The 12,504-nt window shown below is 28.1% G+C and overlaps 1 protein-coding gene across 1 annotated transcript; it reads right to left on the bottom strand.

The window, feature by feature from the left end:
- Positions 1-755: 755 nt before the first annotated feature.
- Positions 756-3,287, bottom strand: LOC100791274 (2-methylene-furan-3-one reductase). Its single transcript, XM_003553802.5, has 4 exons — positions 2,733-3,287; positions 2,003-2,326; positions 1,549-1,708; positions 756-1,138 (listed from the first exon to the last, which is right to left on the bottom strand). Exons 1-4 carry the CDS (start codon positions 2,943-2,945, stop codon positions 873-875), a joined length of 963 nt encoding a protein of 320 aa, XP_003553850.1. The 5' UTR covers positions 2,946-3,287; the 3' UTR covers positions 756-872.
- Between the last annotated feature and the right edge of the window lie 9,217 nt (positions 3,288-12,504).

The raw sequence follows: 12,504 nt of genomic DNA, 5'->3' as shown, positions 1-12,504 counted from the left end.
TAATATCAATATTTCGATTATTTGAGCAATACTACGAACTCGATTTCTTAATCAAGCTCTTAAGAAACTAATGAATATTACATACTAATATCATAGTTATAAAAAAATTATAAATGATATATATATATATATATATATATATATATATATATATATATATATATATATATATAAAAGTATAAGTATGATAATACAATTTTTAAAGTTTTAAAGTATAAAGTTTAATATATTTATTTCTTTCCTAAAAAAATTCCGAGTTATGGTTCAAAAATAAATTACACCAAACCTTAATATGTACAATGTTGGATTTAATTTTTGAAAAAAGTTGAAAATTATAAATAGAGCTAAAGTTGAAAAAATTCAGAGTTGTGATTTAAACATAAATTACACCAAACCTTAATATACATAAGCCTTTCAAAGTCAAACTTTGAAGAAAGATATATTAACTAATAGATGCTGATCGAAGCATATGTACAATGACGCAATCTCTGACGTTTCAATACCAAAACGATAGTGCAATTCTCGAAGAAGCCATAAGATTACTAAACTGTAAGCTCAAATAGAATCATATCATGTCCCTCCTCAACCTTAACGTATTATTTATTTTAACCAAATCCGAACTTAGTTAAATATGAAAGTGTAACAAATAATAAATACATCTATACTTTTGTTTTTTTAATATTACATTTATACATATAATAAGAGCTTTATTAGTTATTACCAATTTACATATGACTGCAATATTGACATAATTATATTAGAAACATTTGTGCTCTCTCCTTATCAATCATATAAATATTAACCTTATTAACACAAATTAAGGTCAGAATGCACAGCAGGACTTGATAGTATATTTGCATAGTTATATATGTTCAAGGGATGGGATGTATGACTACTTTCCCAATGGCTCTATTTGTCTTCAAGTATGAATATGCTTCCACAATCTGAGAAAATGGAAAGGGACTCTTAGGATCCAATACTGGCTTCACCTTCCCACTTTCTAAGTGAGGTTGTAACTTCTCCAACACAGCACCATCTGAAGTGAGAAAGAATGGGATAGCAGGTGGAGTTGCTGGTGGTGCTATTGTCACAACTTTCCCCCCTTCTTTGATAGCCTTCAATGCCTTGTCACTCTGCCCTGTTTTTGGAATCAACCATGTCTTCATTTTCAATAATAATATTGATACACATGAAAATACTTTTATACTATCCACTAATAAAAAAAATAGATAACAATTCTTAAAGTAATTTATTATTATCAACAATCTTATTACACATGGTAATCAATAATAAGATAACAAAAGTAATAAGTTGTATGTTACATGTTAATGCACTTTAAATTAATTGTATAACAACATTCTTTTGTGTTAATATCTCTGGTGTACATTATTTATTACATGTCATAAATAAGTAAGATAGGTATAAAAACTAATAGTTCTGTACCAATTGTTGTACTCATACCACATCTCATATGTTAATATTGTATTAGTCATGACCAAACTGACTTCATGTGAAACAAATAATTTAAGTTCAATTTCAACATCTGACCTATTGTATCGTACACTACATCAAACTTCTCTGCAAGCTCTTCAAAATTCTCCTTTGTGTAATCAATAGGAAAGTCTGCTCCCAAGTTCCTTAATAAATCCAGTTTTGCGGAACTAGCAGTAGCTGCAACCTTGGATGCGCCAAAAACGTGCTTGGCGAGCTACATCATATCAATCAAATACCCAACAATTCATTATTAATTATATAATTATGCTAAGAGAGATAGAGAGGAAAGAGAAAATATAAATAAATGATAAATGATATGATATGAGGTGTCTGAAATTTAGAGAGATATCTAAATATCATTGCTCCTAAATCATATGATTAGAGAAGAAGAATAAAATAAATAACTAAAATACTGAAAAAGTGAAATTAATGGCTCAATATTTCAGTAAGACACTGTTTAATTGAAACTTATTGTCAAATTAACCAATGGAGATGGAAGATATCAAACCTGAATAACAAGGGATCCAACTCCACCAGCACCTCCTAGAACAAGTATAGATTTTCCAGCAGAAAAATCAACTCTTTCAAGTCCTTGATAAGCAGTGATGATAGCTAAAGGAAGGCTAGCAGCTTCAATAAAGCTCAAATTGGAGGGTTTGTGAGCCAACAATTTCTCTTCAGTAGCAGTGTACTCTGCCAAAGTCCCAATGGTCTTTGGATTATTCACAGCATACTCATTGATATCACCATAAACCTCATCCCCAACCTTGAATTTCCTCACTTTACTTCCCACTCTTACCACCACACCAGCAACATCGTACCCCGGAACACTCTTAATTTCAAAAACCAAACACAAATTAAACAATGCAATGATAAAAAAAAATGGCTTAAATACAATTTTAATCCTTATAATTTATTTATTTTTTATTTTTTTACTTACAAATTATTTTTTATTTTTGATTCTTACAAATTATGTTTATTTTATTTTTTATTGTTATAATATTTTTTTACTATTCAAAACATTATCTAAAATAATTTAGGAAAGAAAAATAAAACAAACATAATTTATAAAAACAAAAACAAAAAAATAATTTTACAATAACAAAAAACAAAAAAATATAAATTATAAAAACTAAAAATATATTTAAACAAAAAAGAATTATATAAGGTGGTATACAAAATGGAAACTATACTAATTAATAATCCACGCAAATATAAATTTAAAATCATGATCTTACAGGTAAGGGAGAGTCAGTGTTCTTGAAATAGCCAAGAGCCCTCTTATAATCCACAGGATTAAGAGCTGTAGCCACAACCTTGATGAGCACCTGGTCTTCCTTGATGTCTGGTATAGGTACGTTGGGATCAAATTTTAGAATCTCTTCTGTGTTCCCATATTCAGAATAAACCCAAGTTTTTATGTGTGATGGAATGCTAGAAATGCTTGCCATTATCTTGGTGACTTGATGGAAAAAGAGTAAGAGGATGTTAGAGTTCCTAGCTTGTAGGTGAACTCAGTGGTGTGAGTAGTATAACGAAGCACGAGTAGATATTTATAGAAAAAAAAATCAATAAAAGTAAGAAAAGTTATGTTATATAAAGATCTCAATGCTTGCATATTTACTTCAACACTTTTTTAACACTACTTCCATCACTCTTTTTTTTTCATAATTAATGTAAGAATAGTAAAATTTAAATTTAAATTTATTTTCTCTTTCTTTCTGTTATTAAAAGAAGAAAAAAGTTGGTTGATTTTTTTATATAATAATTACCTTAAAATTCATACCTATGATGATTTATCATTAGATTGTAGTGTGTTATATAGGAAAGTTATTAGTATCATGCACCTTTCATTCCTCTCAATTCTATTTCTTCTTTTTTATCTTTGAATGCAATTTTGACTTTTCATTATGGCCATTAATTTTTCAGCATGAATGAAGACCATTTAGTGGCAAGGTTCATGATGTTATGTCCCGCTCTAGATGCTCTTGATCATCATTAAATTGACCCATTGTGCTTTATTGAGGGAAATTAAAAATGTTGTTGGTGTTCTTTCTGTGTCGATCGGGACAGATGTACGTACAAGTTTTGTGCCATTCAATTAATAGAGCTAGGAAAATTGACAAAGGTAAAAATGTCTTGATGTTTTATGTGTTTGATAAAATTGTATTAACGCGCGTATAACAGTTGATAACATTAACCCCATGGGACTGTACGTACCTTAATAATTAGAACATGTGTGATTGTACTGTTATAGAAACTAGGTTGTAGTTGGAATAGGTAGTATTTTTTGTTTGGTAGAGCGGAGTAGTAGGTAGTATAATAATATTTGAAATTTTGAATAGTCACAACAACTAAAAATATCTTCTACAAATTCAAAAGGATCTTAGTTGAATCAAATATAACTATACAAGTGTTAAAAGTTTTTCTTATGAGCATGTAAGGTAAAAATATATATGATATGAAATTTTGATGATGTCAAAGATAGACATTTTTGAAGTTTAATTTAAGTCAATAATCAAGGAATTCAAGAAGAACAATGAACTTAATCCATAGGATGTTAGAAGAATTCTTTAAATGAGGTTGCCCAGATTTGACTTTGGCTGAGAATTAACTCCTTAAAACATCTTACAAAGCTTTTTAGTGAAATTTTGTTTTCAAAATAGATGTTTTTCTATCTGGTAATCGATTACCAATGGTTAAATGAGTTTTAAAATAGTTTACAAAATTTTGAATAACTCCCAAAAGTTACAACTGTTCAAAAGATTTTGAATAACCACCAAAGGTCTATAAATAGGTGACTTGGGATTCAAATTTTCTTAGAGTTTTGCTGAACAAAATTGTTTTATCCTCTCAAAATCAAATTATCTTATCCTCTCAATATATTATTTGGTCAAACATTTGCAAATTCAATAAGGAATCTTGAGTGATCCTCATATTGTAATATTCTTCTCTTCAAAAGAGAAATTTTCTTCTTCATATTCAAGAGATTATTGTTCAAAAGACCGAGAGTTTCTTAAGTTGTAAGGATTTCTGAACACAAGAGAAAGGTGTTTTTGTGTGCTTCAGACTTTGTAAAATGATTTTTACAAGATAGTGGAAACTTCAAGCGGGTTGCTTGGGTGGGGATTGGATGTAGACACAGAGTATGGTTGAACCAGTATAAAAACTGAGTTTGCATTCTCTCTTCCCTTAAACTTCTTTTATTTATTGCAGTTTATCTTTTGCTTTAAAGAAGTTTATTTTGAATTGTTCTTTGAATAATTCGGGTGCATTGTTAATCCAAAAGAGAGTTAAAATTTTAATTAGGAAAACTTTTGTATCTTAATTCAATCCCTTTTTAAGATATTTGAGGCCACTTGTCTAATAGTATTGATTAAATAAGAACAATTTTGTAACAATGTGCACTAGCTAGCTTTCCTTTTTTTTTTCTTGGAAGAATGTGTACATATATTTACACATATATAACAAATATAAACATGGTGTTTTACTCTTTTTTTCCCAATTTTTTTGTCAATACTATTTTTTAGACCATAATCTTTTTACAATACTTCCATTTATCCATTATTCTTTTCAAAAAAAAAATGAAGGAAATAAATTTTAAGTTTAAATTTGTTATAAAAAATGTGTGTGAACATGTATATTGTAAATAAATTCTTATGTAAGATACATAGCTTTTTTTCATCAAAAAAAAATATCCACCTTCTCTTCCTCTCAGTTTAAAAAATATCTAGTTATTCTACTTTCTTCTTTTGTTATTTTCTAATGTAATTAATTTCTGGAGGTGTTTCGATCATCATCCATATGCTCCGATTATCCACCAGATTTGTGCTTTCAAGACCAGACCTTAGCAGCTATTTCAGCATGTTCTCAGAGAAGTCAACTGGTGTGCAAATTGACTTTCCAAGAAGGGTTCATCTACAACAGAACCTATGTACATTTTGACTTCTTGTCCAATTTTGTTACGTTCTTTGTTGATGTCTGATGCTCTTGGGATTTCTTCCTTAAGAGTGTAGTTCTGTTTTTGTTTTGTTCTCTTTATTTCCCATTGATAAAATAATAAAAAAAAATGCAATTTCGACTTTCTTCTTAATTGGTCATTAACTTTATTTAATAAGATTGTACCTTTATTTAATAAAGGGTGATTGTGAGGTTAACTGAAACTATATTACTAGCCAGGTTGTATAGTTGAACTATTTAACTACTCTTTGGTGTGGGTAGTAGAGTTGAGCCGGAGGAGTAAATATTTATACAAAAATAGAGGTGAATAATACATATCTCATATGTATATTGAGATATAAAGTTGATCCATTTAGGTTGACCAAGGATGAAAGGAAAAAGGAGGAAGAAAGATCACGGACTGAAATTCTTTAACTAATATTTTTAACAAAAACTAACATTTATGGATAAAAAAAAAATATCTCATTCAAATGAATTTGAACTTACTGATGTAGACTTGTAGAGTGAATGTGACATAGGCCTAATCTTAACCAAATTCAAACTCAAATCTGAAACTGTCACACACACACACATATATATATATATATATATATGAAAGATTTATATTCATTACCAATTTACAGCTCTCTTGACCAGCAATATTGACACTATTAGAAAATTAAAATGTGACGCCCTTTCCTTATCACTCATATTAATTAATATTAGCCTTATAGCACAAATTAAGGTCAGAATGCACAGAAGAACTTGATATACATGCAAAGTAATTTATTTTTATGGAATGGGATGTATGACTACTTTTCCAATGGCTCTATTAGTATTCAAGTATGCAAATGCTTCCGCTGTCTGAGAAAATGGAAAGGGACTCTTAGGACCCAATATTGGCTTCACCTTCCCACTCTCTAAGTAAGGCTTTAACTTCTCCAACACAACACCATCTGAAGTGATAATGAACGGCATAGCAGGTGGAATCGAAGGTGGTGCTATTGTCACAACTTTCCCCCTCTTCTTTGATAGCCTTCAATGCCTTGTCACTCTGCCCTCTTTTTGGAATCAACCATGTCTTAACTCTCCAGAATAATATTATATGAGTTTAATATTGATACACATGAAAATACTTTTTAAAAAAAAAGGCAATACACCCACAAACTTACATCCAATAACAAATTATTATGTATTATAAGTTTATTAATAATTGTATAATTAACTTAATCGTCACACCAACATTGATGTGTAATTAGATGATAATATAAAATTATTTTATAACATAATTGGATGTTACTTGTCCGAACATCATTATTAAACTTTTTTTATCATACATAATCTCAATAATTACATAAGAAAGTAAAACTCTTTATATGACATGTTAATACACTCTAATTAAATTGATAATGTTAATATTGTATAATTCATTACCAAACTAACTTCATGTAAATCAATATAATTTAGGTCAATTTCAAAATCTGACCTACTGTACACTACATCAGACTTCTCTGCAAGCTCTTCAAAATTCTCCTTTGTGTAATCAATTTGAATGTCTACTCCCAAGTTCCTTAGCAGTAGCTGCAACCTTAGATGCGCCAAAAACGTGCTTGGCGAGCTACAACATATCAAAATTTAATATTTTATAAATATTGCTATTAATTAAATATAATTATGCTACAAACTGTATGTAAACAAAACAGGTGCAATAAGGTTCATAGATGATTAAATCATGGCATTAGGGGAGAAGAATAAAACAATCAATTGAAATAGTGGAAGAGTGAAATGGCTCAACTATTTCAATAAGAAATTACTTAATTGAAACTTTTTTTATTAAGTTCGTCAAACTCAAAAGTTTAGGTAAACTTATAAATTTTTTATAAATGCAACTTATAAAATTGACTCATAAATTCATAAAACTTTACACAATAAAAATAATAATATTAAAAAACCTATTAATAACATTTACACTTAACAAAATGTTGTTACCACAACAATAATTTAACATTTAAACAACATAATAAAGTCAAATAACAAATCACAATAATAAAGTATAACAATACATTAGTACAAAATAATATGAAAATACATGAATGATCAAATTATATATAAATTTATAAGAATATAAGCGATTATAGTATGTAAAACATTTAAAAAGAGTTAACTTTTTCAAATTGTTTGAGTCACGCTTAAATATTGTTGTTGTGGGGTTTAGGTGGGAAAGAATATTATAGTTAATTTCAAATACTTCGACTATCTATTTGACTTGAGAGTTTATGTATGTTTACTCAAAAAAAACTTTCTAGAGAATTAACTTATTTTTGTTTATATAGACTCATAAAATCGTAAGAGTTTAAGAGTTAATTTGAGAGTTTGATAATTATGCATGTTCTTGACAAATTAACCAATGGAGAAGGAATATATCAAACCTGGATGACAAACGATCCAAATCTACCAGCACCCCCTAGAACAAGTATAGATTTGCCCGTTAACATGGTCGGGGTCACCGTGATAAAAGGTGGCATACAAAATGAAAATTATGTTACTTCCTCCGTCTCATTATAATTGGCGTCCTAAGTTGCTTTACATAGACTAAGAAAAATTAATAAATAAACAAGAAAATAACAATTTTATAAAATTAACCTTATTATCATTAATTAATTTTTTTTTAGCTTACATCATTAATATTATAAGAGATATAAGTGGTAAAATAATAATTATTTTAGGACAAATTTTTTCTTACACAATAATTTTTGTGAAACTGAGAAAGTAATTAGTAATCCTTACAAATATAAATTTAAAATCATGGTCTTACAGCAGTGTCATGTTGACATTAAGGCCAATTATGTCTGTGTCTTAGGCCCAGAAATTGAAAAGTTACTAATAGTGTAGATTTTTTTTTGCTATAATAATATTATAAATATTTGAAGGATACACAATCACAACCACAATCATAGATAAATTGTCAGTAAATTAGAAATATTTAATAGCAATGAGATACAATTATTAATTTTTCAAATTTCAATATTCACATAATCATTGGCCACAGAACTTTTCAAGTTTCCTTTTTTTAATGATATATTGAAAACATTGATTTTTAAAGGTAAAATTTTAATAGCAATATATTCATTTGTGATTAATAATAAGATTTTAATCGAAAGAGAAATCATTTTGATGATTAGCTATTTCCAATATTATACCTAAAAGGTTTTTTTTTTATCTCTATATATATTATAAAAAATAATATTTTTAAATCATTCTTTTCATTATTTCATACCTAATCTTTTCTCTCTTCTTTTCGTCATCTTTCTATTATTTTCCTATGACTTGAAGTGAATTATCAGATTGAATAATTGGTATCAAATTGTTACAATAGAAAACATCAACGTATAATTTTCTCGATTTTCAGGTTGTATCGTTTCACTGTTTTCTCTTTTTTACTTTATAAAATTTCTATTTATAAATTTTATTGTTGCCTTTTCATTTTATTTTCTTCTTAGAATTTTAGAATTGTGATAATATAAAATATCAAATAAGAAATGTGAATCTTGTTTTGAAAAAAAATTTAAAAAATAGAAAAATTGAAAATTTAATTGAATTTCAACATGGTGCTCTTGATAAATTTGATATTGTACTTATCAAAATCCGAAACTGACATACGTCAAGGTGAACGTGGCTAAGATGGACTCCTGAACATTGCACGTCGGATTGAGGGAGTGACCTTTGTTAGGAGGACAAGAGGGAAAGACCTGTAAAACAAAAGACATTGATGCTCAAGTAAGTATATGAGTTAAGAGAGTATGAATGAGAATACACAAGTTTGTGAGTAGGTGTGTGTTGTTGTTGTGAGCGTAGGTGTCAAGAGAGTACGGGGAAACCTAATACTTATAGTGGGGAGAGAGAGTTGCGGGTCCTTATTGATAGGGACTGATACGTCAAATAATTACCGGCTTATAAATAATAACATATAACTTATTGATAACGTTAGGGATGATGTATAGCTTAGAGATAAAAGCTAACAGATAATTGTTACTTACAGATGTGTAACCTTGTAGATAATTGAATACCTACCAAGAGATAAAAAAGATGATATTCAAATAATAAAAGGTTAGAGATAACCTATCGATTATGGAGCCCAGTTGTTAAGGGTTGGATGTTTGTGCTCCTGTGTCAGGACTGACATGGAGGGTTGACGTTTGTCTCGAAGTGTCACATAACATGACACATGTATTTTTTAGACCCTTGACAGTACAATTACTATTCATAAAAAAGATATAGGAATAAGTACAATTGATGAAAAAATTATAGAACAATTACTCGTAAATAACATTGAAAATACAAATAGTCTTAATTCTAATCAAGAACAAAAGGATTTACCTGTGAATACTTCATTAGAAGAAAATAATGAACATAGTAACACCCCGAGTGACGTTCCTAAAAATATTTATGATTCACGGAAATGGAAAACTATTGGTGTAAAAATTTAGAGATTTAATGATAGAAAAACGTCTAATTAGACATAACGATTTACAATTTCCAAAAGATAAAAAAATAGACATTTTAATTCATCTTTTTATCAAAGGATATTACGAAATAGAGAAAAATATGATAGGAAATGACTAGTTTATTCTAAAGATTTACATAAAATGTATTATTTTTGTTGTAAGTTATTTTGTTCAAGTGGTATTAGTCAATTAGTAAATGAAGGAACATTGGAAAAATCTTAGTTCAAAACTCAAAAGCCATGAGACAAGTCACCAATATATTAGTAATATGATCAAATGGATTGAACTAGAAAAAAGATTGATAAGAAAAAAGACTATAGATAAAAATTTACAAGAACAAATTAAAAAAGAAAAGGAACATTGGAAAAAAGTTTTACTTAGAAATACAGTTATAGTTAAATATCTTTCTAAAAATAATCCTGTTTTTCGTGGGACAAATAAGAAGCTATATGAAAAAATAATAGTTACTTTTTGAATTTGATTGAAATGCTTGTAGAATTTAATCCAATTATAAAATAACATGTTAGACACATAAAAAATAGTGAAATCCGTGTTCATTACTAGTACTTAAGTAATACTATACAAAACGAACTTATAAAATTGTTACCCTTCCAAATAAAAAAAAATCATTATAAAGAAAGTTAAAGATGCAAAATATTTTTTTGTTATTCTTGATTGTATACCTGATGTAAATCATCAAGAACAAATGACTCTTATTTTGATATGCGTTTATACATTGAATTCTCCAATTTAAAAGTTGATGATACATCGGGAAAAGGTATTTTTAATGAGCTTATTAACGTTTTGAAAAAAATATGAGTTTGATATTTATGATATAAGGGGACAAGGTTATGATAATGGATCTAACATGAAGGGTTAAAATCAAGGAGTGGAAAAAAGATTATTAGATATGAATTCTAGGGCATTTTATACATCGTCTGGATGTCATAATTTAAAATTTAGTTTTATGTGATATGACTAATTTATCTCCTAGGACTTTCTTTTTTTGAAGTTCTACAAAGTATTTATTATTTATTTGCTTCATCCACTAAATGATGGAAATTTTTGCAAGATAATGTACAGAAATTTTCTATTAAATTATTATCTCAAACTTGATGTGAGAGTAAAATTGAAAATGTCAAAGTAATAAAATTTCAAGCACCAAAGATAAGAGATGTTTTGCTTCAATTATCAAAATGTTGTGAAGATCCTAAATTAAAAAGTTAAGTCATGTGCTCAGCAACTTATGAGATTGAAAATTTTGAATTTTTATTAGGAATGAATATTAGGTATAATATTTTGTTTGTCGTTAATTCTATTAGTAAGATTTTACCGCAAAAGATATGCGTATAGATGTTGTTATAGATCATTTAAAAGGTCTTATTGCTTATTTAAAAAGTTATAGGGACAATCACTTTAATTTTCCTTTGGATTCCACAAAATAATTAGTTGTTGAAATGGATATAAAACCTAAATTTCGTGGAAAACATATAATTCATAGAAAATCACATTTTGATGAAAATGTTAATGATGAGATCACACATTCAGCTGAAAACTCTTTTAGTATTGAATATTTTATATGCATAGTAGATCAATCTATTTCTTCTATCGAGACTCGATTTGAGCAAATTTTACAATATGAAGTTATTTTTGGTTTTTTATTTGAATTTAAAAATTTAAAACTTTAAGCGATGATGAATTAAAAAAATATTGTATTAATCTTGGAAAAAATTTAAGATTTGGTAAACATTTGGACATTGATGATCTTGATTTATTTTCAAAATTAAAAGTACTAAAAGAAATATTAAAAGAAGTTAATACTCCAATAGAAGTATTAAACTATATAAAAGGATCAAATTCTTTTTCAAATGTGTGTGCATTGCTTATAGAATATTATTAACAATATTAGTAACAATTGCTTCTGCTAAAAGAAGTTTTTCAAAATTAAAATTGCTTAAATTTTATCTAAGAGACACCATAACCCAAGTGAAGGGAAACAAATAGTGAAACGGTGAGTGACAGGGGATACCAGGAGAGTGTGTGTTGTTGTGTAAGGGGGGAGTGTGCGTTCACTGCATTCAGTGGCGAAACCAAGACCCTAAGTTAGTAAAGATAAATTATAAAAAATAAAATGAGTGGGTTCAACTATATAAATATAGATGAAATAAAATACAAAAAATATAAGATTTTATTTACAATATTTAATTTAAAAGAAAATTTATTGGTGAATTTTAAAAAATGAAGAGGTGCAAGTGCGCACCCTCAACCTAATGTAGGTTCGCCACTGAGTGCATTACTATGTAATGAAAGCGAAAATGTGAAACGACGTGTCTGTTGTAACTTGGAACCTAAACAAGTGAACAGAAAATTGAAAACCCTAAACTAAAATAACAAAAGGACATTTTAATAAGTTCATTATGGGAACAAGGTATGGGGATAAATATGGGTATGAATACGGGAACAGGACAGGTAATGACATCCACATCTCTGGATACAAGAACGGGACAGCTAATGACATCCACATCTTTGAATACAGGAACAGGACAGTTAATGACATCCACATCTC

This window comes from Glycine max, chromosome 19 (assembly GCF_000004515.6).
Source record: "Glycine max cultivar Williams 82 chromosome 19, Glycine_max_v4.0, whole genome shotgun sequence".
Taxonomy (NCBI): domain Eukaryota; kingdom Viridiplantae; phylum Streptophyta; class Magnoliopsida; order Fabales; family Fabaceae; genus Glycine; species Glycine max.
The sequence above is the reverse complement of the archived record's forward strand: the minus strand, read 5'-3'. Positions and strand labels throughout refer to the sequence as shown.

What these genes read in the sequence shown, in the direction of transcription:
- LOC100791274 (XM_003553802.5), bottom strand. Translation starts at nt 2,945, where the DNA reads ATGGCAAGCATTTCTAGCATTCCATCACACATAAAAACTTGGGTTTAT. An exon ending in ACACTGACTCTCCCTTACCT is followed by an intron (nt 2,327 to 2,732) that starts GTAAGATCATGA and finishes TTTGAAATTAAG; the next exon opens with AGTGTTCCGGGGTACGATGT. An exon ending in TGTAGTGTACGATACAATAG is followed by an intron (nt 1,139 to 1,548) that starts GTCAGATGTTGA and finishes TTCCAAAAACAG; the next exon opens with GGCAGAGTGACAAGGCATTG.